The sequence below is a fragment of the Penicillium antarcticum genome, assembly GCF_028974205.1.
Source record: "Penicillium antarcticum strain IBT 31339 chromosome Unknown utg000006l_segment0_segment0, whole genome shotgun sequence".
NCBI lineage: Eukaryota > Fungi > Ascomycota > Eurotiomycetes > Eurotiales > Aspergillaceae > Penicillium > Penicillium antarcticum.
Window position 1 is genome coordinate 794516 of NW_026695304.1, and position 25403 is coordinate 819918.

The window sequence follows — 25403 nt, forward strand, 5'->3', positions numbered from 1 at the left end:
AGTGACCGTCTCCACTCTTTTATCGCTTTCTTCTTCTGTCATTGTGATTCATCTCTTATCTCGCATACAATCTTCTAGATCTCAAGCTTCATCACGATGGCCGCTCCTGGTGAAACCGTCGCAATGGCAAGTGATGCCTTCAACGAGCAAGCTCGAGCAGAAGAAGCCCGCGAGCGTCGTCACCAAGCCCTGGCCAAGATCGACGCGGCCCCTGTCGGCTTGCAGCACATCCGTGCCGTGATCGTCGCCGGTGTTGGGTTCTTCACTGACAGCTATGACATCTTCGCCATCAACCTGGTTGTCGGCATGCTCGGTGTTGTCTATTGGCAGGGCGAGCACAAAGGCAAGATCCCCTCTGTTTCCGACACTGCCATCAAGGTGTCGACTTCCGGTGGAACTGTTATCGGTCAGTTGTTCTTCGGTTGGCTTGCTGATCGGATTGGTCGCAAGCGTATGTATGGCATTGAGTTGATGATTATCATCATGGCTACTCTTGCTCAAGCTTTATCTTCTGCCTCTGTTGCTGTCTCTATCACTGGTTTGCTTGTGTTCTGGCGTGTCATCATGGGCATTGGTATCGGTGGAGATTATCCCCTTTCTTCCGTTATTACCTCTGAGTAAGTTGTCCATCTTTCAGGCAGAAGATATGCGACTAACCCGATGACAGGTTTGCGACTACCAAATGGCGTGGTGCCATGATGGGTGCTGTTTTCGCCATGCAAGGATTCGGACAATTTGCTGCTGCTATCATTGCTTTGATCGTCACTGCTGGCTTCAAAGAGTCCCTCGAGTCTGCCGAAGATGTTGGTCATTGCACTGGTGTCTGTCAGCTGGCAGTTGACAAGATGTGGCGAGTGATCATCGGCTTCGGAGCAGTTCCTGCCTGTTTCGCCCTTTACTACCGTCTAACCATTCCCGAGACCCCCCGTTTCACGTTCGATGTCCAGCGTGATCTTCTTAAGGCTGATGAGGATGTCAATGCCTATCTTAAGGGCCAAAGTGAAGGCCATCCCGACGAGATTGATCGTGCCCGCGTCTTGCACGGTAATACGTTTGCGCCTTCTCAGCCTGGCTGGAGAGGCTTTGTCGACCATTTCAGTCAATGGCAGCATGGCAAGGTCCTTCTCGGTACCGCTGGATCGTGGTTCTTCCTTGATGTTGGTAAGTTTGACAAATTGGTTGTAGATTTGTAGATTCGACACACGCTAACACTTCCCAGCTTTCTATGGTCTTGGTCTCAATAATTCCATTATCCTGTCGGCCATTGGCTGGACTGGAGGCAAGGATGTCTACGAAGTATTCTACCGCAATGCGGTCGGAAACTTGATCCTTATTTGTGCAGGCGCCATCCCAGGCTACTGGGTCACTGTTGCAACTGTCGACACCATCGGCCGCAAGCCCATTCAACTCATTGGATTCGGAATGCTCACAATCCTGTTCATTATCATTGGATTTGCTTACGACAAGTTGATTCACACTCACAATGGTCTCCTCGCCCTGTATGTCATTGCCCAGTTCTTCTTCAACTTCGGACCCAACGCCACTACATTCATCGTGCCTGGCGAATGCTTCCCGACCCGCTACCGATCCACCTCGCACGGTATCAGCGCTGCAACTGGCAAAATCGGGGCAATCATCGCCCAGTGTGTCTTCGGTCCCCTCATCCACCACGGTGCGAAGAAACCCGACGACTCGCCTTGGCTCAATCACGTTATGCAGATCTTCTCTTTGTTCATGCTGTGTGGCTTTGCTACTTCTTGGTTGATCCCCGAGACTAAGCGCCAGACTCTGGAGGTTCTCTCTGGCGAGCCCAAGAGTTCTGCTCCTGTCAGTCCCTACGTGTTAGCCAAGGATGATGGCAAGGATGACCTTCAGACTCCTCATGCAGTCACAACGGCTATTCACACTGATTAAAGGTGTAGGCGGTGAATACGCTAGATGGTGACTCGGTGCCCATTTGCCTAGTTACGGCTCTCGGATATGTTCCCTAGTTTCTTTGTGACCTGCAGTTCAGCACGTCAAGTTTATTGACTTCTAATCATTTGTCTTGGGCTGGAATTTGCCAAATTCACAAACTTTTCCTGCTGCTTCTCAGCGGAAACTATCGCGAATACAACCTGTTGCTGATTACTTCTTGCAAATCATGTACATTTCCTTTACCTTAGTTATAGTTTAGAAGGGTTATGTAACATACCGGCTCATCTTTACGTATTGTCTCCTTCGGAGGATTATGAAGCTGTAATCTTGTCCCAAGAAATGAGAAAATTTGAACTTTTAGCTTTTGATGTTTCACGTGCATTTTACTCTCAGTGAGGAAAGTGAGTAGCTTTTGTCTCTTTCCCGCCAACATACATCTTCTCAGGTTCCAAGGTCTTGATCCTTTCCCTACATCTTTGTTTATTAATTCGACTTCCTCGGGACTCGTTACCTGATCTCATTTCAAATTACGAATGGCACGTGTATGTATTCCACAGATCCAACGCGAGCAAGAAATTATTGCTGCGCACAAGTCTCACCACATGCAAGACATGTCCAACACCGCCAGCATGCCACCAGATCCAGAGGCTTTTACTACAGCGAGCGAGTCCACAGTGAGTGAAGTATCTGAGTTGGTCAATCAAGCTCTCACCAAGCAGGTCAACTATGAAGAAACCAACACCGAGATCTCACCTTCCCTGGTCATGGTTTCTACCCATACAGCAGCAACGACTGACGGAAAGCCAAACGGCGCTACCCAACTCTCAAGCGTGACAACCTTAATCGCAACCGAGCGAGAAGACCTCATCGCAGCACTGAAACTCATTGCAGAATCCATCGCCCAGCAACGCCAAGTCGCCGCTCGGTCAATTATTCACCACTGGTTCATCTGGATATCAATGGGAACAATCTTCGCAGCCATCACCTTCCTCATGTACAACGATCCATCAGATTGCGGCCGCATCATCTTGACCTGCACCGGAGCCCTGATGGTTGCTCTCCTCCTCACAAGAAACTCCGTAGCCGGATACCTCGATCTAGCCGAAAACACAGGAACATGGAAATGGCTCTACGGTCCAGATGAGAGTGCCAACATTCGGCGCGCAGAAAAGTGGCGCAACTATGTCCTGCTGAAGAAACACCAAGTTGAGTTTGAACGGGCCTATGATATCGTTGTCGCCGTTCAATACCAGGATGCCATCATTGCCACTCTTGTCATGAGAATCTTGTGTTGTAACCAGCCAGACTCGGCGTCGGATATGAAGAGTAAAGCAGCCGAGCGACGACCGATGGGACAAAATCATGCTGCTTTCATCCGTGCTTTGACTGTCGCCTATCGGTACAGGTATCTCGGTCTTGGTGGAGCTCTTCTTCGCCTTGCCGTCATGATGCGGGAAGAGAATGACTGGAAATCGATTGAGTTCGCGGATCGTCATGCCATGTCACCGCAAGTTCTTCCCAGGCATTTCAATTTCTCTTCAGGCGGGCTGGCCCAGGCGTGGATTGATCGTCTGCGAAATATGGTTTCTGAACAGCAGAAGGGCTCTGGTGGATTTCCTTGGATCCTCGATGAGGATCATACTACCTGCGATGGAAAGTTGCCAAAGCGCCTGCAGCTTGATGCTCAATTTGAGAGATTGAGAATAACTCAGATTGCGGGGGAGATGTTGTCGTCCGAAACCAAATATCCCAGTGAACACTATTGAATACTTCAAGGGATCTAGGAGAACACTGCTTATTTGGCTTGTGGGTGGGAGCGTGGCCGCTCAGTAGGAATGGAAAATGTTTCCACGATTCGAAAGTTTATCAAGTTCTCGCTCTCTTCTTCATTTTATTATCTCCATACAAATTCACTGCTTTCAAGATGACTTGTCTATTTCTATTAAAGCCGATCCGTACACCTGGGGACCCTTGAAGAAAAGAATCCTGATCCGCAAGAATCAAGGAAAGCTGCCAAAGCGGCGAGGATGAGTTCGAGCACAAGATAGGTTGTTCAGAATATGAGACCACCTCGTTTTCCGATCGAAGACCCTAGTGATAGCTGGCAGGATATTTGTGGAAGAAAGTTTTGAAGATGCGCATAGCCATCACCAGACATCTTGAGAGCATACAACAATGCTGTTCAAGTCAACTTATCCATCTCCTCTTTCGTATCAAGTGGACCTTCTGCTATGGGCGCAATAACAATTCCGTCTTTCGTCGTTGCAATAGACATGGAGCCAATACTAAGTAGCATTACAAGAGCAATTTCACCAAATAACAGTAGGCCAGGTTAGGGCCCTGTATATTCAGTTTTAGCGGGCCGAATATATATACTCAGGTCGGAGACTTTCGGTGATCTACAACCACGCAAATACGAACTTCGCATCTCCGAATCAAGTTCAGGTATCAAATGGAAACTGCTTTATACGAGAAACATACCGATTTATCTTCCCAAAGACGGCAGAGTAACATCGAATCGCCGCCGTAAACTCATTTATCCGGAAGAACCCGGGATAACAATTCACGCCCGCAAATGGAACTTCAAATCCCAAGCATCAGTTTACAACACCCTTTTGACCCAGAAGCCATCAAAAGAACATCATATACCAACCCGACATGTCCATCCAAAACATTGGCCGCCGCACACCAGGCGTCCTACCTGCCGTGTTCGGCGCGCAAGGAGTATTCCTCCTAGCAAACGCAATCTACACAATGGCCTGCCCAACCGCGGCATCAAGTCTCCCAAATTCACCCCTAGGTGGGATTCCAGATCATACAGTCGAGGCAATGGGGTAAAAGATCCACATAGCAGCCTAACCTAACCTATACAAGCCCGGATTGATTGGAAACCAACGCCCTTCATAGTCTGACATCTCTTGCTTTGGGAACATTCTACACCATCGCAGCATACCAGTGAAATATCCCTATTATGGTTGCTTCGCTACCTGGTAGGTTTTTCGGTGCTTTGGTCTTTTATAGGAATGGTGGGGCCTGGCGGAAGGTTGCTGTTTGGGAGGCATCTATGGGGGTTTTGACGGGTCTTGCGCTTGTTTGGGAGTTGTATCTATAGGTTATGGGACTAGAAGAAAAGGTCAGTACCATAACTATTTATTTTTATGATATTGAATCTGATGAGATTATTCCACTCTATGGGCGTTTATGCGAGCAACCAAACTGGGCAATTCCACATACTAGTCGCTGTGAACGCCAAGCAAACATGCCATAGCACTGGAGCTTAACATTTACCCTCAGCGTCCTACACTGTAAGTGTCATGCATCGGCGTGGATACCACCAACGTAATCCAATCATTACAAAAAGCCAACAAGAACGAAAAGAACGTGTAAGCACTGCACGCCAAGAGGCGCCATTAAACCCGGACATCAACCGCGACCGACCAATCTCCGACCCTCAAGCCGAGATAACCCCCGGACCGGCTTTTCTGGCTCAATCCTGGGGAACTGGAGAAGCAGACCCGCGACCCTGAGCATACTGTACATGTAAAAGGGCCTTTCCTTTTATCCACTGCCGAGAACACCATCGGATAACCGGCTAATCCGGTGCTGACGTTGCTGAATGGCAAGGCTTGCCGGCAATAGTCAGACCCGTCCAAAGCCGATTCGCGTAGGCTTGGACTTTGCTGCGGGAGGGGCAGTGTGGCGTGTGGATAGGGCCAGGGGTGTATCAGGCTAAATCGGGTGAATTCAGCTCGAGGCTTGGGGTGGGGATTCGGGGGTGTTTATTGGTTGGGCTGGTTAAATCGGGTATCTCGGTTTGTGGCTTGAGACGAAGCGTTATGAGTGACGCTGTGTGCACATCTAATTATATTCAATCTCATCAGTAATTCAGGCAATATAGTATAGCAAACGAAAAGTGCTAAGTGAGGCATCTCCAGATTTCGAAACGTGCGGGGTCCGGGGTCTCCATATGGAGACTGTGGGGCTCATCCTTCTGTGAGGTAATGTCAAGAGAACACCCGCTGTTGAGCTGATTGAATGGTCTAATGAAGCAAGTCAAATAGAATGTTGTGTTGAATGTTGGCTGAATCGCAAGCTTTTGTTAGTATGGTATACTTCAAGCCACATCGTGTGTAGATGTACATCTATTTAGCCAGCCGTGCCTCGGCCTCTAACTATCCACGGCTAAATCCCCGACTTGCATACGCACGGCCCATCGATATTGCAATGATTGAGCCGTCTCATAGCCAGGCGAATGGCCGGGCCACGCGCCAGAACGAACGCGCCACGAAGCTTAGTCGTCAAATGGGCTGATACCTCAATCCTGTTTTCCCCATGGGGCTAAGGGCCCGGGGGATGAGCGAGCTCATTATCCGTAGTACCCGGTCGAATAAATAACATGCAGATCCCCATGCAGAGAGCGTGCAGGCATTTCCTTTTGCTTCTTTATCGCATTCGATCTCGATCTGAGCTCGCTTTCCCACCTGGCGTGGTTATCTTTTCATTTCGTATAACTTTGTCGGCCATTTGATTCATCATGGCTGTCCTTCCTCAGGGCGAGTCGGCCATCTCGGCCAAGCGCGCTGAGCTGTCTGGAAAGACAGGTTTCAAGGGTCTCATCAGTAACAAGAAGACTACCTGTATTGGACTTTTCGCGTCGCTGGGTGGTTTGGTGTATGGATGTAAGTAGAGGATGTCTTTGCGCCAGATTGGCGATAGTATCTGACCGTGATATAGACAACCAGGGAATGTTCGCCCAGGTCTTGACGATGAAGTCATTCCAGATTGCTGTACGTCAATTGTCGGTTTCAAACCCTGGCATATGCTGACAGACTTTTCTCGTACAGACTCAGAACTATGCTGCCCAGACTGGCATCGAACAGGGAATGCTGACATCTATCCTGGAACTTGGTGCCTGGGTCGGAACTCTTTTCAATGGATATCTCGCCGACGCGCTGGGTCGTCGTGTCACAGTTCTCGTCGCCGTGGCGGTATTCTGTGTTGGTGTTATTGTTCAAGCCTGCACAGAAAACAAGGACTTTGTGCTGGGTGGTCGATTCGTGACTGGTTTGGGTGTTGGTAGCTTGAGTATGATTGTACCGCTGTACAATGCCGAGCTAGTAAGTAAACCTCAGGACTCCTGGAATCGTGAGAAAGCTGACAGCTGGAAGGCACCACCGGAAATCCGAGGATCCCTCGTCGCCGTGCAGCAACTTGCCATCACCTTTGGAATCATGATCAGCTTCTGGGTATGTATAATGACAGCCTCACTCGTGAGATCTTTAGTGCTGACGTCTCTAGATCGGTTACGGAACGAATTATATTGGTGGAACCGGTGAAACACAATCAAATGCTGCATGGCTGATTCCAGTCTGCATCCAGATCCTCCCCGCTGTCGTCCTGGCTGCTGGTATGATGATGTTCATGCCCCAGTCCCCGCGTCACCTGATGAATACCGGCCGTGACGAAGAATGTCTGACGACCCTGGCTCGCTTGCGTGGCACCTCCGAGGATGACCTTCTTGTTCGCATTGAACATCTTGAGATTAAAAGTTTGTATCTGTTTGAAAAGGAGGTTGCTGCTGAGAAGTACCCCAACTATCAAGATGGGTCCTTCTCTAGTCGTTTCAAGATTGGTTTCTATGACTATATGTCTTTGGTCACCAACAAGTCGCTCTTCAAGCGTACTGCTACTGCTGTATGTATGCACTCGCACATGGGTATACCTTGACTCTTGCTGATGATCTCATAGTGCATGATCATGGTGTTTCAACAATGGAATGGTAGGACAGCCCAAGCTCATTCTTATCTTGGAACTTCTTACTGATGTCGCATTCTTTAGGTATCAACGCTATCAACTATTACGCGTAAGTTTACAATGGTCGCAAGATGGGATGGGCATACTCAATCCCGCACTCTCTGGAGACTGACAGTGCTAACATCATGAAGACCCTATATCTTCAAAGACATGGGTCTAGGAGGCAACACCATTTCACTTCTTGCAACTGGCGTGGTCGGCATCGTGGAATTCCTGTTCACAATTCCTGCCGTCCTTTGGGTTGATCAGATTGGACGTAAGAAGATCCTCATCGCTGGCGCGATCGGAATGGCTTCGTGTCACTTCATTGTCGCAGGTATCATTGGAGCCTACCAGCACACATTCGACGATCATAAAGCAGCTGGCTGGGTTGCGATCGTCTTCGTCTGGATCTTCGTCATCAACTTTGCGTATTCCTGGGGTATGTGTGGATCTCTCCGCTGCGGTGACACCTTGCTGACCGTCATCTCACCACAGGACCTGTCGCGTGGATTGTTACCTCTGAGGTATTCCCGCTTAGCATGCGTGCCAAGGGTGTTAGTCTTGGTGGAAGTAGTAACTGGGTAAGTTGCACAACGTATGCACATCTGGTCTCGGCAACTAACGCTGTACCCCACAGTTGAACAACTTTGCGGTTGGTACCGCTACATCTCCCTTCCTAGAGAAGAGTAACTTTGGTGCATTCATTTTCTTTGGATGTATCACTAGTATTGCGGTGGTGTACGTCATTTTCTTGGTCCCCGAGACCAAGGGTCGCACCCTTGAGGAGATGGACGAATTGTTCGGGACGACTGGTATGGCGGCTGCCGATAATGAACGCAAGGTTCGGATCGAGAGGGATATTGGCCTCCTTGCTCTTGTAGGCGTGGAGCCTGCAGACGAGAAGCGTGAACTTGTGGAGAATAGGGCGGAGTTCTCAAACCATGAGGAAACTGTTGTCGCCGACTTGAAGAATTAAGCGGTCTAATTTGAGTACGGGGAAGCCAAGTCAATCCCTTAGTAGGGCTGGGCTGATCGACGTGTTCGCCGAACCGAGAACCGAACGCTGTCAGGAGTTGAGGATCGATAGCAAGGTCGACATGATACCCGCATAAATATCTGTGCTATATATCTGAGCTCCCAATCTTAATTGTCTATACTTTATACGAACCACCCCTAGACTATTACCTTGTGCGTGATACATATCACATGCGATCGTACAATGATATGTCAGACAAAGAAATGCTGCTAGGCAAACCTTTTCCGGGGCCACTTTCTATGTATAGCTGTGGAGACGGGGATCCGAAACACCAGTCACATCGATCGTCAGGCACTATTGTCTTACCTGACCCTGCGATAGATTAACTCTGGATCCTGGCAGTTTGTTTGTTCCGATTCTTTTCATTCAAGCCCTCCCATCATACCATTCTCTCTTACTCCTACTTAAACCCAGCTCCTCCCCAAATCAAAGCCTCGTCTCCACTACATCTACCTCCACAACAACATGTCCACCACCACAACCTCAGTCAGCGCAACCAACACCGCCAGCTGTGGCGGCAGCGTCTGGCAAATCCCCACAACAGACTACGCTTGCGCCGCCATCATCAGCGGCAACATGACCGATGCCATGGACCAGTGCTGCAAGGACGCTTCCCCCAAGAAGTACGACAACGACTGCGGCATCTACTGTCTGGCCCAAGGCCAGGACATCGGTTCCCTTCAATCCTGCATCTCCAGCAAGAGCGGTAACTACCATGACGTCTTTTGTAATACCTCCCGCCAGAACGCGACCGCCACTGCTGCTGCCACCAAAACTTCTACCTCCACTGGCACCCAGACCGGCACTTTGACCTCGACTTCCACTCACAACGCGGCTGTTGCCAAGCAGCCTGTATCCATGTCTGGAATTGGTCTTGTTGCTTTGATCTTCGGGTCGACTTTCATGGCTGCTTTCTCTTAAGTTGCTCTTTGAGCTTGGATGGCTTTGGATGATATGACTTGTATGATGATTTTTCAGGAGCGGGTCTGCGACCGAATATTGTTGTGTACTTGGCCTCACTTCTTGGTGTAAAATTAAACATTGCGCATACATAATCAATTGTTACTGGGATATCGGTGCTGTTTTGCACTTGGCCTTATTCGATTTCCACTACGAAGTTTTTCAAGGCGTCGGCCAATGAGCGCTTTGCATATTTCCAGGGGTGATCTTCTTGAACCCGGGGAATGCTTGTATAGCCTGCAGCTCAGAAAACCTTTAAAAGTTTGGTGTCCATTTTTTTTTCTCCATTAACATGGGCTCCCTTGTACAATACGTCCCGTAGTGGTGCCATCACCTATGCTCTTTCGTTCTGGAAATATAATTGCCGATACGGACTAATCAGTACCGTGATTTTCCCTGTCAATCTTTATCATCAGGCTCTTGTAAGATTGGATGCGGTCACAAAGAAGGTAATCAAAACGCTAGCTTGACATGCATTATCGGCAGGTGGTAAGCCCTGTTGCTTTATCAAACATCTAGACCAGCCAGTGCATCTCTTATGATGACTTTCACCTGCGCAGGGCCATCGATCTCCATCATTCAATGTCCATGAGCGACAACTCAATCCACGAAATTTAGGAGTCACTGCAGACCACGAGAATTCCCACACAATTTCCATGATCAATACAAAGAGCCTTACGAACGGAGCCTAGATTGGGTACACGCATCAATGAAGGAGTGTAGGTGGTCACACCAATTTCGGGACGTACTGGAACTAATTATAGAGCAGGAGTCTAGATCTACCAACTCGCCTCAAAGATTCTAAGTAAGCTTGGTATCAGCTGAATCCAACAATGTAGCCCATGAAATCACTCATGTGTATCCATATGCCAAACCTGTCACTGTTGAAGCTCAGCGAAGGCAAAGGAACAAGTCAAGAATCATGTGACGTCATACATCCCCACTGTGCTTACAGATCACACCGCTCGGCTTTGTGAACCCCTCCGGGTCTTTGAAGCCCAAATTTTACATCTAAACAAACGGGAACTTATATCAAAATAATGGCTACACAAACTATCATTGCAACCGGCACATCGTCGGGCCTTGTAAGGATCCAGATCAACAAGTTATCGCCCAATGACTAATCCAATTCAACAGGGATTTGAAGCTATCAAACAGCTTCTGGAACAGAAAGAGCAATCTTATAACTTCATTCTCGGTGCACGGGACACCGCGGGAACTCAGGCTGCCTATGATGCCTTGAAGTTCGACAGTTCAAAGCACTGTGTTGCTATTTTGCCCCTCAATCTTTCCGACTTGCGTAGTGTGCAATCATTCGCGAAGCAGGCTTTGAGCCAGTTGGGCCAGAAGAAGCTTGACGCTCTGTTCCTTGTTGCTGGTATGCTGAACAGTGCTGATGGACCTGGTCCTCATGGTTCGCAGTGGTGTGAATCATATGTGGTTAACCACTTGGGTATGTCACTCTTCAATCTACCTCCAGTGTTTGTTTCAGCAGCCAGAGCTCTTGCTAACTCATCTTTGACAAAATACAGCTCAGCACTACTTGCTTCACCTGCTGGCTGATACACTGGCAGCTTCAAAGTCGCGCATCACCGTCGTATCTTCCGGTGCTATCCGTGGTGTGCGAGGAAATGACCCTGGTAAGTGACGCCTAGCATCATCAGTAGCCCTCAGCCGAGAGCACATATTGACGATGGAATTTTTGCTTCAGCCACACTCGATGTAGACCTGAAAGCAGGCTCCGGCGCAAGCGCACGAGTAGTCTACAGTGCCTCAAAGTTCGCCCAGCTTCTGGGCGCCCACTACTGGCGTCGCCAGCTCCCAACCTGCACGGTTGTCGCTGTTTCGCCCGGTCTGATTCCCAACACTAAGCTTGCACAGCACCCAAGCCTAGGATTGTCCATGGACATGCCCGATGCCAAGAGCGTGCCCGAGGGTAAGATGATGCGGATTCGAATTGCTTCCAGAGTCAGATAGCTAATGGTACCCAGGTGCCCAAAACATTCTCCGCGCTCTACTTGCTAAGGATTTGCCTAGTGACCCCCAGCAGATCTTCTTGACCAGCTGGGGTGAGTGGTGGCCTACCGATGTTTATGCCACCAGTCTTGATACCACTTTGCAGGATAAGTGGTGTTTGAGTAAGGCGGATATCGAGAAGTCTGAGCCTGTGTTCCAGCAATAAAGATGTATCAAAGACATATGATATGTACAAAAACATGAATATATGTGCAGTTGGTCCATGTGGAGCCATGAAATAATCCAGCCACCGATACAAAAACCATGATTCAGCTTTGAGGCTTATCCCATTTTTCCGTCATACCTTATCCCAACGAATCAACTGATTTTGGTACGGAAGATCTGCACTCGTCGGATCTCCTGACTTCCGGTTGGGGTAATTCTCCGGTGACAACTCCGCATGTACATGTAAAACAACATAAACCCCACAAACCAAGGTAACCTCAAAAGAAATGACGCGAGGTACCTAGTTATAAGTAACGCATCCTTCAGTTTATGATTTAGAGAGACAAGGCCGGAAATAAGAATGTTGCTGAACATCCTACCTCTGGCAATGCTGCCCTTCGGCATCAATGCCGCCATATTGAAGTCCCGACTTGACAATGGGGTAGCAGATAAACCACCAATGGGGTAGATAATTAATTCAATAAATCGAAGTTGATATGACTAACACCACTGCAGATGGAACACCTATAACCACTACTCTTGTTCCCCAAACGAGACAATTGTCCGCTCAAACGCGAAAGCCTTGGTTGATCTCGGCTTGGAAAAACTTGGCTACCGCTACGTGACAACGGATTGCGGATGGACTGTCGCCGATCGCCTAGCAAATGGATCATTAACTTGGAACGAAACGCTGTTTCCAAGTGGATTCCCTGCGCTTGGGGAGTATATCCATGATTTGGGGTTGTTGTTTGGTGTTTATGAGGACGCGGGTATCAAGACTTGCAATACGGGAATTGATCAGGCGGGCAGTCTGGGTCTGTATCCTCTGAAAGGATTTTAAAGTTCATGGGCGTCGCTAATAGTGGTGCACAGATCACGAGAAGCAAGATGCTGCGACTTTCATATCCTGGAATGTCGACTCGCTGAAATGTAAAGACCACAAGACATTCTCAAATTGCTTCCAAGGGACTAATCTGAGACAGATGACAACTGCTATTCCGACGAAACCACTGGATACCCCAACACGAATTATGCGCCGACTGTCTCACCACGGCTCCGTTACACAAACATGTCCGACGCATTAGCAGCCCAGAGCCGCAAAGTCCTATTCCAAATCTGCGAATGGGGCCTCGACTTTCCCGCACTCTGGGCCCCATCACTAGGCCATACATGGCGTATCGGCAACGACATCATTCCGGCATGGCGAAGTATCTTCCGAACACTCAACCAAGCAGTACCGCAGACATCATTCGCAGGGCGTGGCCAATGGCCCGACCTCGACATGTTGGAAGTCGGCAACAGCATTTTCACAACGCCCGAGGAGCAAACTCACTTCTCAATGTGGGCTATTCTGAAAAGCCCGCTTGTGATTGGAGCTGCATTGAAGGATGATTTGACTGAGATTAGCGAGGCGTCTCTTTCCATTCTATCGAATAAGGATGTCATTGCCTTTAATCAGGATTCTCTGGGTCAGAGTGCCAGTCTTCGGCGTCGTTGGACTGAGCAGGAATATGAGGTTTGGAGCGGACCATTGTCTGAAGGCAGAACTGTTGTGGCCTTAATTAACTGGGCTGATGAAGCGCGGAATTTGACTTTGAATCTCCCAGATGTCGGTCTTCAGTCTGCAGGCACTGTCAAGAATATCTGGAAAGGTAAGACTAGCAGCAATGTGAAAACGTCCTACACGAGCTCTGTTGAAGCTCACGGTGTGATGCTCCTGGAGCTGGGGGATACAAATCAAGCGGGCGTGTACTCGAGCAAGAAATTCGGAGCTCAGAAAGGGTGAGTACCTCCTTCACACTGAAAGCACAATTTTGAAACCGCTTTATCAGCATCGTTTACTGAATTTAGTAACTACAGGAACGAGCTTACGTTCGATTCGATCTACGCAAATACGACAAGCGCCAATCATAGCATCTCTATCGTGTTCTCTAAAGCAGCAACTGCGACTGGAAGCCTTCAAGTACAGTCATCTTCGGGTTCAAAGTCAATCAAAATCCCAGTTGCCGAATCCGCTGAAAGCGTCACTTCCACCATATCTCTGGTGTCAGGATCATCGAACAAGATTACAATTCAATCCACAGTCTCAATCGATTCCATTCGTATCGAAGCTCTATCGAGCTTCTACTATCCTTGCACTTCATTCACTTTGAGCGGTTCCGCAGCATTTGCGACATGCGATAATGGCTTTTGTCTTCCAGTGGGGTCCAAAATTGGATACCTCGACGCCAAGTCTACTGCCAGTGCCACGATTCAAGCAACTGTATCCACCGCCAGTACAGTGTTGAAGTATATCGAAGTCGACTTCATCAACAATGACATTGCTCTGGCGACAAGTTGGGGCTTTGGATCGAACTCGAGAAACATGACAATCACGCTGAACGGTGGAGATCCAGTTCGGCTTGAGGTTCCTTTAACTGGTCGCCACAGTGAGCTGTTTGGACCGGGGTTGGGTTGGTGGGATAGTTCGACACTCGGTATCGTGATTGACGGTTGGAAGGATGGTAATAATGCAGTGGTGATTGGAAGTGAGGTCGCTGGTGATGTGTCCCAGTCTTATGGTGCAGACTTCGTTGGTCTTCGGCTGTATAACTGATCACCCTGTTCGGGGTTCTTTGTATTTTGCGTGATCAAGGAATTGCGAACTGGGTACAGCAGCAGAACAGGCAAATCAGCCCTATTTATCTTCTGAATAACAGCTTCACAAGTTTTTTGATGTCCTCGATATTATTTGACAATTATGAGTTGTCCGGGACAAGAGAAAATAGACACAGTAAGACATAAAAAACGAGATGAAAGAAAAGTTGGAAAGGCGAGGATAGAGTAAGGCAAATCTCATTTTTGAAGCAACATGTTTGCTAAGACCCATGCACATACTTCTCGACATTCCATGGTAGAACAGTTTCTACGATTACTTCCAAAGGCGCCCATTTGAACACATCCCCAAAGCTGCATCTGCAGGTTGATCAATGATATCTCCGATGACATGAGATGCAAAAAGAGAGCAATCTCTTATACTTCGTTAAAGTATCTTGAGCAAGATTCTATGTAAGCGTGAGGCCTAAATCTAGTACTAATTTCTGGGGTGAACACTCAAAACTTTGTGGTCTTGCGTCCGTCCTTTTGCTTGTCTTCTCACCTCTGCAGTATATGACGAGAAACTGCAGCCCGTGTGACCAAGGATGCATGTAGGTCGCCGCACTTCTCCAGATTCGTCATTATATTAATGGTTTTCGCTGTCTCTTGTTTGGTCTCACAGATCTGGATGTTCTGCACCACGGACCAGATCAAGTAGGTGACCATGACTGAACGTCTGCAATATGAATTTCACAAATAAGCTATTGAGGGTGTCATTGCAGATTAGTATGTGATTAATTGCGGTCTCTGATAGAGGCGATAGAAATATACCAGGTCTGGGTCCTTGACCAGATGCTTTGCTGTCATCTCATACTGCTTCGTAATGATCGTTATACCACAAGCCGCCTGGAATTCAGTAACTTAGTGGTACATGTTCGTCCGCTGAAAGGGAATTATCTTGATAGATACTCAGCAATTTTTACCTTCATATTTCCCACGGGGCGTCCGCCATGGACTAAACCTAGTCCCATGGGAGTGGGTATGGTGGTACTAAACCTCCGTGGGAAATCCAACGGAATTAAAATACGTAATGAAATGGGGACGGCTCGATGTCAGTCTAGCATAGCAGACAGGTCGATATCATAAAAGGAAGGCCTCGAAACACTCCCAGGCCATGCGCTTAGCTCTCGAGGACTTCTGTGGCATTCACCCTGCTATTATTTCATGTAGAATAAATTTGATGAACCAAAGTGGTGTTTATTCTTTGCTATCCCGCTGTCTTGGTTCTAGCAATAAGAAGACTGAATACTTGCCAAGACATGCGAGACTCGAAATTTCTAATGCATTCTATATCTCCCTGGTTCTACATCAAACTTCCAGGATGTGACAACAATTGGATCTAGAAAGGTGACAGCCTCTGGTTTGATCGGTGGCAACAGCTTTTGGCTCTCGATTCAATGCCAGAATTAGTTGAAATCATTTCATGGAATGACTACGGTGAATCCCATCATATTGGAACGATATATGGCAAGTCAATGGCCGCATTCGAGATCGGTGATTCCCTCTACAACTACGCATTGGATTATCCACATGACGACTAGCATGATTGATGTGTACGAAAATGGGAAGGCAACCATGTCAGATGACATTGTTGTCTTCTGGTATCGCCCCAGCCCAGTGTCCGCCTGCAGTCCAGCAGGGACAACAGTGAACACCGCCTCTCAATTATAAATTGGATTTGAACCGGCTAATGCCTTCGAAGACAGGATCTATGTCATGGCGATGTTTGAGAACAGCAATTCTGCGGTCTCTGGTAATAATGAATACTTCGTGTAGGATTCTCAACCGCAAACTGATAATTGAAGGAGACGGTGAATTTCGGGCTAGTCTCTGGTTTGGTATCGTTGCTGCAAACCTTGACGCGGTTCAGGTCAATCCGATCACAGGGGATATAACTGTTGCTCCTGCCTCGGGTTTGGAGATATCTTCTAGATGTGAAGAGGATTTAATCAAGTTCAATGCGTGGGTAGGAAGCGTCTCAAGGGGCTTAATGGGTGGCACATATCACACTACAACTGACCTGGCAGACCAGGTCTGCATCAAAGGCAAGGACGCCTACAAATTTAACGATCTCTTCTACATTATTATAAGAATGCATTCGGGGTTCTATAATCTTGGAACCGCGAAAATATGAGATATGAGATGCTGTGCGGGGTTCCAATTTTGAAACCAGAACCGCATCATGCCGAGACCTACTAGCGATATAGATCGGTGTCTTAAGGCTTGTCAAGGCCAACGAGGTTGTTTAAGCCTGGTCTTTCTCTCAATGAGGGAAAGACTCTATTTAAGTGATAATTCTTCCCCTGATCTATACTTTACGTGGTCTAATGCTGATCACCAGATTCTTGCCTGATGTTTCAGATGTCTAGTCTGGATGCGCCGTGAATCTCAACATTAAACAATAGATAATATATAGACCAGCCAATATACTATACTACGGCCTTATCACAACTAATTATACAACAAGTCAGATATTCAGCCAAGAAGAATTATTCATAGTGTTTAATTTTCACATTTGATCAAAGAACCGGGAATTCAGCATGCCGATTAATTATCCTCCGTGAGAAGTTGCCTGCTGATTCTGTGTTCAGTTGGAGCATTCAACTTTTCAGGTTTATTTTTAAGATCAGAAGCCTATTCTGCAAGCCATTGCAAAACTCTCTCGAGCAATTTGAGCCCCTCGGTTGGCTCGTTTATTCCCAATTTCTCTGCAGAGGAATTTCTGTTATGCTTCTTGTCTTCTTCTAATATTAGTTTCCTAGCCAGCTCATGAGAAATTTCAGGATGCGCTTGGAATGTGAGAACATTGTTTGCATCATTGACGAAGCACTCTCCATTGTCGGCGAGGGAAATGAAGCTGGGTGGCGGGGTGTGAACCTCATCGCTGTGAAGCTCTATTGCTCTCTATTAAATGTTTAGTACTGGAAATTAAATTCATGAATGCGGACCAGACGTACGTAGGACCCAGAGGCCGCGGCAAATGGAAAGAACTTCCTGCCGGCCTCTGTGAGGTGAATATCTTCAATCGCAGTCTGTTCACATCAGAATCAGTCCGATCAACGTTTTGGTCATCCACATACAATTTGTCCAGTGGGAACGGGTCGAACTTGACCACCGAATGCCCTGGATACTGCTTGATGGCCCCAGCAAACACCGAGTATCTTGGTCTTAGGAGAATCTCGCACTGTGATTCGAACATACTCCAGTACCTCCAAAACCCAGGGCTCCGAGCAATCGGAATCTATCTTACCACCACTCAAAACTATCAGGTTGTATTTCGACGTATCAGGGAACTTGCGCTCCACAATGGGGTCGTAAAAATCAATCTCCGATGTCGGGGCAATCGATGAAAATGCTTCTTTGAAGCACTCTTGCACCACTGACTGGAAGTCTGTGCCATCCGGCGGGGTGTTGATTAGAACAGCAATCTTTAGATTGGTTTTTGAGCCCATATTTGAGTTGATGAACAGTATATCTGACGTGGGAGAATAATTGACCAGTAATTTTATTTCCCAAAATGGAAATGGAAGGGACAAGGGCTGAAGAATAGAGATAATATGGTCTCAAACAATCTGCTCAGGTGGCCAACTTCGGTGTCATAATATGCTCGATTTGATCCGTCAACAACACCAACACCATGAGAGATATTACTCCCAAGGCGAGAATGTTCTGTAAGCGCCAAAACCTTGGCAAAAGTGGATTGACGCTATACTTACCTATGTAACCAATAGTAATCAATATCATGCGGGAGCGACCCGTTCCCGGGTCGCCACCCATTTCCGGGTAATTATACGTCCCCACTAGTCCGTAGGGTCTACCATAAATAGCCTAGTTTAATACGTGTAATGAATTGCTATATGGCGTATGCTTACCTGCTACTGCAGGATCTCGGTGGGGCAGGTAAGACGAAAGATAGAAAGAAGGCCTTGCAGGCAAAGAGGAAACAAGGTGAGATGGTAGGGATGGTGTAGATGAAAATTACATGCATGCACAACAACCTAGCAAGCACATGGCCCTGACTAATTGAGGCTGAACTGATTGCGGGTTCCAGGGTCGACTTCTCGGGTCGGCTTGGCATATCTGCCAGATCCCTAAGCTTCGAGACTTGAGCCGACACATTCGCAATACATTTGTATCTGCGGGGATTTCACTCGGCAATTTGCACAGCGATTTGTGGGTTTCTGCAAGATATTCCTGTGACTTTACTCAATAACAGCGTCAATTTTCACGTACAAAACCATGATTGGTCAACCCCTTGATTTTGGGGGCCTAAACTTGAACTTTTGCCTTCGTCACCGGTGTGTGGCGTGCACGCAGGAGTTGGCCGCCGGGTGGGCTACAAATTTTCCGGGATATTCAACATCATTCCAACCATTATCACCACTACAACGCCATGTTCTCTCTATTTAGATCACTTGTTTTGAGATACATTTATTAAGAAATTTTGGGATTAGTGATATAGGGAATTCACGTCTTCTGATTTGTATTTAACGTTCGAATTATCATGGTAAGCGGATCCTTTGGGTATCTCGGAACGGCTTTCGAGTATATCCGAGCGTTGTCCGCAGCGTTCCTTTACGATCGACGAAAGAGCCAGTCAGACGCCGTGCCCAAGTGGCTTCACCTATCACCCACCTGTGGACCCTAATTTTCCGTACACCGCATTGTCGACAGACAACGTAGGCTGCTGCGCCTCTGTCATACCAACGTTGGCCAGGGACTGGCTGGAATCATCCAGCTGGACTCCATTTGTAGGGGCCAAATATGAATCGGGGCTAAATTCGATCAGATGATTCGCCATAGGCATACGATCACTGAAATATACACCAGCGTAAAGCCTGACTTGCACTAGGGCTGACGTCTTCTGAGACAGTGGACGGGCAAGGCGGAAACTGGGACATCAGTAAACCTCCAGGAAATCATATATAAGATCCCTACCGCACGTACGGTAGACTTCGAATAATAGGTCAATTCTCTAACGGAGTCACTCTCTCTCTTGTGACAGATAGGGGCTTAGCTACGGCCAGTTGTGCGCGAGTCTTTGTTCTGCGTCTTACCTTTGCCTCTTCTCTTCGTCTGGATCTACGCGTATATATAACTTCTCCTGGAGTCAAAATGCGTTTGCAGGTTGTCACTGCTGTGGCCATCTGGGCTGTTGTCTCGGCCTGTCAGAGCCTTCCTGGCACTCGAACAATTTGGTCTCGCGATACCGACTATAAAGAGCTCAGCGAGAAGCTATCCCCCTCCGCCAAGGCTTACTATCCTGGTTCGGATGATTTCGAGCAGGCTAACACTCGATGGTCGAATTTGGAAGTCCCCACTGTGAACATTGTCATCGTTCCTGGCACTGAGCACGATGTCGTCGAGACAGTAAGTTTCTATACTTTGTTTATTTATATCTCTTTCTCCTTTTTTAGTTCCATTATCTTACTCCTGGGCACATGAACAACGCATCTTGGTCCTACCAATGCAAACGAGTTACAAAAAAATAGTCAGCTAATATCACTGCATAGGTGAAATTCGCCAACAAGAAAGGATTGCCTTTCCTGGCTTGGAATAGTGCCCATGGAGCCATCACCACCCTGGGACAAATGGACAGCGGGATCGAGATCTACTTGGACCAGCTCAGTGGTGTCAAGATCGCCGAGGATGGCAAAACTGCTACCATTGCTGGTGGAACCAAGTCTAAGCTGATAACTGACACCCTGTGGGCTGCTGGAAAGCAGACTGGTAGGTTAAAGTCGACCCTATAGAACATGAACACAATGCTAATTCAATGTAAATAGTCACTGGTGCTTGCGAATGTGTCGGCTACATTGGACCCGCATTGGGTGGTGGCCACGGCTGGCTTCAGGGCCGCCACGGTACTATTGGTGACCAATTTGAATCTGCGAATATCGTGCTTGCCAACGGCACTCTTGCCACCATCGACTCCAGCTCGGACCTTTGGTGGGCGATCAAGGGTGCCGGCCACAACTTCGGCATTGTCACCTCTGTCACCTCCAAGATCTATGACATAGAGCACAAGGATTGGGCCATTGAGATTCTCACATTCAGCGGCTCAAAGGTCTCAGATCTCTACGAGGCTGTCAACACTCATCTCCTCAAGAACGGCACCCAGCCCACTGATCTCATCAACTGGTCCTACTGGGTTAACATTCCCTCTGCAGATGCTAATAACGTGAGTCTACCCTCTCGCTTATTATTTTTTTCCTGCCAATCTAATAATTACCTGCAGCCCGTCATCCAAATTCTCATTATCCAAGAAGGAGTAAAGACCGTCGACTCCAGCTATACTGCTCCCTTCCACTCCCTGAACCCCATTACCAAAGAAGTTCACAACGGCAGCTACACCGATCTCGCAAAATGGGTCGGTATCACCACGACTGATGGACCCTGCCAGAAGAACGGAGCCATGAACCCGCGGTTCCCCATTTACCTCGAGACATACAACGTCAACGCGCAGAAGAAAGCCTTCGAGACATTCTCCGAGGCTATCCGCGGCGATTCTATCTTCAACGGTTCCTTGTTCACCTTCGATGGATACTCCATACAAGGTGTGAGGGCCATCGACGAAAAGAGCACCGCTTTTGCCTTCCGTGATCAAAACGTCCTCACCGCGCCTTTGATCACCTACATGCCTGACGGCCCCGAGCTGGATGAGAAGGCCGCCAAGCTGGGCAACCAGCTCCGACAGATTCTGCACGAAGGTACTGGACGCGAACATATCCCTGCCTATGTTAACTATGCCAATGGCGATGAGGGCCCAGAGCAGTGGTATGGCAGTGAGACCTGGAGACAGAGCAAGTTGCAGAGTTTGAAGCAGAAGTATGATCCTCATGGGATGTTCAGCTTCTATGGGCCCATTGCTTAAATGAGAGGGCGAGAAGTGTTCAGTACGGTTTTCTCTTGTGATATACCCCGCTCCTAGATATCCTTGGTGTTCGGTGGTTTTTTTTATTTTCGTATCGTGAAAAATGTGCTTTAAATCAGATATAGCAGAATGAGTTCTCCAGAAGTATATATTATTGAATTTCTCCAATTTACCACTCACGGCCCGAGACAGGCTAGTGCCATATTCTGTGTCGGTAATATCGCTGCTGGTATGAATTTTGAGCTCTTCAGCTTAGATAAATTCGAATATGTACAGGGTTTCGTCGATCGATCGATCGATTTTCATACAAAGGAAAGGATTACGTAAGTTTTAGAATTATCGCATCATCAAATAACTGTTCATGTCCCAGATATATCGATACAACGCTACTTTATATCCTGTTGCGAGTGTTCCCCTTCCATGAATGCAATCTTAAGTATCTGTTACTAAGGACACTGCCCTTTCATATATTGAAGCTATGTAACCCACTGAGCTAGGATGATTTAAGCTCCAAGCTTAATACCGGTGACATCCTCGCAGGCCTTGACAACAATTTCCTGGAGATCCTCGTGAGTTGTCTCTGGAAGAGGCTCACCAATTTGCTTCTTAGGTACAAAGTAGACACCGGTGAGACTCTGATCGTAATCACCTTCGGCCAGCATAACGTATGTCTCAACACCATCCTCCAGCTTATCGGTAGCGCCTGCACCTCCAAGCTTAGTAGGAACATATCCAGGGTGGACAGAGGTGACTGAAGTGCCCTTGAACCGTTTTGATACCGCATTCGCAAGAAGCATAACATGGAGCTTCGAATCGCAGTATGCGGGGAAGTCCTGGAACTCCTTCTCCCCGCGCTCTAACCAGAAGATATCCTTTAGGTTTGTCTTGGCTTCCCGATGGAGGATAGAGCCGATGAAGATTAGACGCTTAGGTTGTTTGAGGAGACATGTGAGAATGTAGGGAGCGAGAACATTCACGAAAGGCATAGCTGGCACGCCAGACTCTGTCTTGCGGAAGGGGCCGTAAAGCAGTCCGGCATTAAGAATGATAGCGTCGAAGGTGCCAATCTCGTTGGCTTCCTCGGCCAATTTGCGCGTCTCGGCCACGCTTGTCAAGTCCGCAACGAGCACACCAGCAGCCCCAGGGCATGTGATCTTGACATCCTCTGCGCGCTCTTGGTTTCGCGCATGAAGATAGACGGTGTGTTTACGCTCAACGAGCTGACGGGCAGCCTCAAGGCCAAAGCCATCGGTGGAACCCGTGATCAGGATGCGGGCCATTTCGCAGAAGCTGGCACAGTTGAACTGAGAAAGGTGGTATAAAGATGTGTTATCCCGAAGGCACGAGGATAGCCAGATGAGTTTCAAGAGTCTCGGAAAGCTGATAACTTGCTCAAAAACAGTCCTGTGGAAAAATGGAGGATTTCCTTAGCTTGGGGAATCGGAGAAAGGTCGGAGAAAGGGACGAAAGATGGACACGCCGAAGGATTGAGGTGTGATGTCTAGTGTGGATCTTTCCCCAGGCCGGAAGCACACCGAACTTCTTTGTTGAGACGGGTCATTCCGGATCAGTGAGAGGCCGCCAAGACTAAGACACCAACACCTGTTTTCTTTTTGCTTGAATCTCGTCAAGTAATTTACTCACTAGTTCGTACTAATACATACTGTAATTCGGTGGTATCCATCGAGTGGGGGCCATGTAATTGGATTTCGCTGAGGGTTTCATCTCTTTCTCACTTGAACTTGAAATTTCTTTACGGTAATTAAAATCTGATCAACTTTGACTTCATACATGGTCGACAAAAGAGGGTCGCCGGTTTGCTAGTGCGCCCGAGAATGATTCAGCACCCCCATCTACCTGATGACCGTGAGGCCCTCAACGACATTACTTGGCTCATCCCCTACATATTCTGCACTTGCTATAGTATATAAACTACACTCTCTAGAACTCAATTGGCCATGCCCGTACTAGTCCGTACTGTGACGACCACGTCCCGACAGATATTACTAATACGCTTATAAAAGTGGGCCAATGTGCATAGAGTTTCAAGGTTATGTCTCACTCATCGGGCGTCTCATCGGGCACCTCATCGGTCGTCTCATACCCCTTTGCCAGCTCGAACCTTGGAAATCAAGGTCCTCCCGGCATGTGGGGCGACGTATGCATGTCAGCAATGATCGTCCCCAAGGTCGTGGATCGCGGAACGGCATCTCTGCGCCAGTAAGCTTCCTCAGTGGTGCCAAGTATACGGTCTCGACTCGGTTTCAGATGGAAGAACTAAGTGCGGTTCAGCTGCATACCCTACTGCAGTGAGATTCTGCAGGACGACCTCTTGAAGCGATCGTGGCGGCGTTCGGTAAGCAGATAGAGAGGCTGTTATGTCAGACTTTACATAATATGAGAGAGTAAGGTCATTTGTCTACGTAATGAAGAGTATTGGCAGTCAGCGATGTTCTCGCGGCCCGGCACGGAGTACCGGAGTAAAGCTAGCCGGGGTTCGTGATTACGTCTGGCCGTACGAGAATATACGGTTTTTCTTTCCATTTGATGGACCCTTGTCTCAACATGATCACCATGGCGCCGACGTCGGAAGTTCTGGAAATCCCTGCGCAGGGCAGCAACTAAGCCACGATTCAGGCAGCCAGATGCGTTGTAGGGGTATTATGACGCAAACATAAAAGTGTCGACAGCCCTAAGTAAACCTTCCGTGTAATTTTATCTTCAACCACATGGGGTTCTCAAAATACCTTTATTTATAGCAACATTTTCATTATCATCCTAAGAGTCATCACCTGCAATGGGTTCCATTACACACACGCCTCAACGTGGAAAGTTCCGCTACCTGAGCCGAGGGGCTAAGCCAACTCTAAGCAAAGAAGCGTATCTACTTCCACCTCTTTCCGAGTTTGGTGATGTTCTTACATTACCTCTCACGGACATGAAACCATCTCTAGATCTTGGAGATGAGTCCCCATACAAGCTCTCAGTTCACGGGTTTACTGCTCGCCGACATCACTCGGCCCTGCATGCAGCTCCATACGAAAGAAAAAGTTGGAATGATGAGCATCTACTTCGCCAAATCTATTTTCCAGAAGTACAAGAACTTGTTCAAAAAGTGACGGGATGCAAGAAGGTGGTGGTATCCGCAGCAGTGATTCGGAACGAACTGTACACCGAAGGCGATCCAGCTCCTACTACACAAACAGAAGCAAACGGACAAACCACGCACGAAAATGAAACATCTGAGCTATTTCCACCTATTGTTGGAAATTCGCCGACAGACGGTATATGTCCTGCGCCGAAAGCGCATCTTGATCTTACCCCGAAGGGTGCAAGGTACCACATTCGAAAGTACCATCGCCAAGTTACTTCAGCGGCCGAGCAAGTGATTGAAGCGGAGAATCGGTTGCTTGAAACCGGTGTGCAATGGGATGACCTCAAGGACTGCTATCGAGGAAAGGAAGGAGATGATGGGATTCCCCGATTCGCACTTTTCTCGATATGGAGACCCCTGAGGCCAGTCCATCGTGACCCTCTTGCTTTAGCATCCTGTGCTTCCTTCCCCGAATCTGATTATGTGCTTTCTGAGCAGCTTGAGCCCATGGATCACCAGATTCCTGCTCATCTGTCGCGCATAATTGATCCCAACTCCCCTTACTTGAACGTCGACAATGAACGACAAGTCCAAGATGGAACATGCCAGACTTATGGCTATCTGGCTTATGGGCCACGGGACAAGGAAAAAAAGGCGCATGACTGGCACTTCATTTCAGAGCAACAACCTTCCGACGTCTTGATAATTCAACTGTTTGACAACGAGATGGAGGCGCGTGCAAGGGCACCACAAGAAGGGGGCAATAAGATGTCGAACCTGGGAGTTGGGGGAGCCATTCATAGTGCATTTGAGTTGGACAGTCAGGATACAAACGATGAAGCGCGGGAAAGTATCGAAGTACGATGTGCAGCATTTTGGTGAAGAATTCCGAGATGTAAATCTGGTTG

The 25403-nt window shown here is 47.9% G+C and overlaps 11 protein-coding genes across 11 annotated transcripts; 9 read left to right on the forward strand and 2 right to left on the reverse strand.

The window, feature by feature from the left end:
• Nucleotides 1-96: 96 nt before the first annotated feature.
• Nucleotides 97-1914, forward strand: phoD (phosphate:H+ symporter; the record flags this gene model as incomplete). Its single annotated transcript, XM_058464450.1, has 3 exons — nucleotides 97-617; nucleotides 668-1161; nucleotides 1220-1914. The coding sequence occupies 3 exons, from the start codon at nucleotides 97-99 to the stop codon at nucleotides 1912-1914; spliced, it is 1710 nt and encodes a 569-aa protein (XP_058318303.1).
• A 605-nt stretch (nucleotides 1915-2519) lies between these two features.
• N7508_006385 (uncharacterized protein) lies at nucleotides 2520-3683 on the forward strand (the record flags this gene model as incomplete). The annotated part of the gene is made up of 1 exon (XM_058464451.1): nucleotides 2520-3683. One exon carries the CDS (start codon nucleotides 2520-2522, stop codon nucleotides 3681-3683), a length of 1164 nt encoding a protein of 387 aa, XP_058318304.1.
• An 892-nt stretch (nucleotides 3684-4575) lies between these two features.
• On the forward strand, nucleotides 4576-4755 carry N7508_006386 (uncharacterized protein; the record flags this gene model as incomplete). Its single annotated transcript, XM_058464452.1, has 1 exon — nucleotides 4576-4755. One exon carries the CDS (start codon nucleotides 4576-4578, stop codon nucleotides 4753-4755), a length of 180 nt encoding a protein of 59 aa, XP_058318305.1.
• Nucleotides 4756-6451: 1696 nt separating this feature from the next.
• On the forward strand, nucleotides 6452-8689 carry N7508_006387 (uncharacterized protein; the record flags this gene model as incomplete). Its single annotated transcript, XM_058464453.1, has 10 exons — nucleotides 6452-6596; nucleotides 6652-6704; nucleotides 6762-7034; nucleotides 7086-7163; nucleotides 7216-7611; nucleotides 7666-7696; nucleotides 7756-7780; nucleotides 7863-8152; nucleotides 8209-8294; nucleotides 8351-8689. 10 exons carry the CDS (start codon nucleotides 6452-6454, stop codon nucleotides 8687-8689), a joined length of 1716 nt encoding a protein of 571 aa, XP_058318306.1.
• A 525-nt stretch (nucleotides 8690-9214) lies between these two features.
• On the forward strand, nucleotides 9215-9670 carry N7508_006388 (uncharacterized protein; the record flags this gene model as incomplete). The annotated part of the gene is made up of 1 exon (XM_058464454.1): nucleotides 9215-9670. One exon carries the CDS (start codon nucleotides 9215-9217, stop codon nucleotides 9668-9670), a length of 456 nt encoding a protein of 151 aa, XP_058318307.1.
• Nucleotides 9671-10749: 1079 nt separating this feature from the next.
• Nucleotides 10750-11891, forward strand: N7508_006389 (uncharacterized protein; the record flags this gene model as incomplete). Its single annotated transcript, XM_058464455.1, has 5 exons — nucleotides 10750-10794; nucleotides 10847-11162; nucleotides 11242-11349; nucleotides 11421-11645; nucleotides 11701-11891. 5 exons carry the CDS (start codon nucleotides 10750-10752, stop codon nucleotides 11889-11891), a joined length of 885 nt encoding a protein of 294 aa, XP_058318308.1.
• A 387-nt stretch (nucleotides 11892-12278) lies between these two features.
• N7508_006390 (uncharacterized protein) lies at nucleotides 12279-14486 on the forward strand (the record flags this gene model as incomplete). The annotated part of the gene is made up of 5 exons (XM_058464456.1): nucleotides 12279-12355; nucleotides 12407-12705; nucleotides 12764-12820; nucleotides 12874-13672; nucleotides 13751-14486. 5 exons carry the CDS (start codon nucleotides 12279-12281, stop codon nucleotides 14484-14486), a joined length of 1968 nt encoding a protein of 655 aa, XP_058318309.1.
• A 2675-nt stretch (nucleotides 14487-17161) lies between these two features.
• N7508_006391 (type 1 glutamine amidotransferase) lies at nucleotides 17162-17979 on the reverse strand (the record flags this gene model as incomplete). The annotated part of the gene is made up of 3 exons (XM_058464457.1): nucleotides 17162-17431; nucleotides 17485-17559; nucleotides 17608-17979. The coding sequence occupies 3 exons, from the start codon at nucleotides 17977-17979 to the stop codon at nucleotides 17162-17164; spliced, it is 717 nt and encodes a 238-aa protein (XP_058318310.1).
• Nucleotides 17980-19642: 1663 nt separating this feature from the next.
• Nucleotides 19643-21401, forward strand: N7508_006392 (putative FAD-dependent oxygenase; the record flags this gene model as incomplete). Its single annotated transcript, XM_058464458.1, has 4 exons — nucleotides 19643-19897; nucleotides 20041-20257; nucleotides 20314-20708; nucleotides 20766-21401. 4 exons carry the CDS (start codon nucleotides 19643-19645, stop codon nucleotides 21399-21401), a joined length of 1503 nt encoding a protein of 500 aa, XP_058318311.1.
• A 503-nt stretch (nucleotides 21402-21904) lies between these two features.
• On the reverse strand, nucleotides 21905-22681 carry N7508_006393 (uncharacterized protein; the record flags this gene model as incomplete). Its single annotated transcript, XM_058464459.1, has 1 exon — nucleotides 21905-22681. One exon carries the CDS (start codon nucleotides 22679-22681, stop codon nucleotides 21905-21907), a length of 777 nt encoding a protein of 258 aa, XP_058318312.1.
• A 1517-nt stretch (nucleotides 22682-24198) lies between these two features.
• Nucleotides 24199-25377, forward strand: N7508_006394 (uncharacterized protein; the record flags this gene model as incomplete). Its single annotated transcript, XM_058464460.1, has 1 exon — nucleotides 24199-25377. The coding sequence occupies one exon, from the start codon at nucleotides 24199-24201 to the stop codon at nucleotides 25375-25377; it is 1179 nt and encodes a 392-aa protein (XP_058318313.1).
• Between the last annotated feature and the right edge of the window lie 26 nt (nucleotides 25378-25403).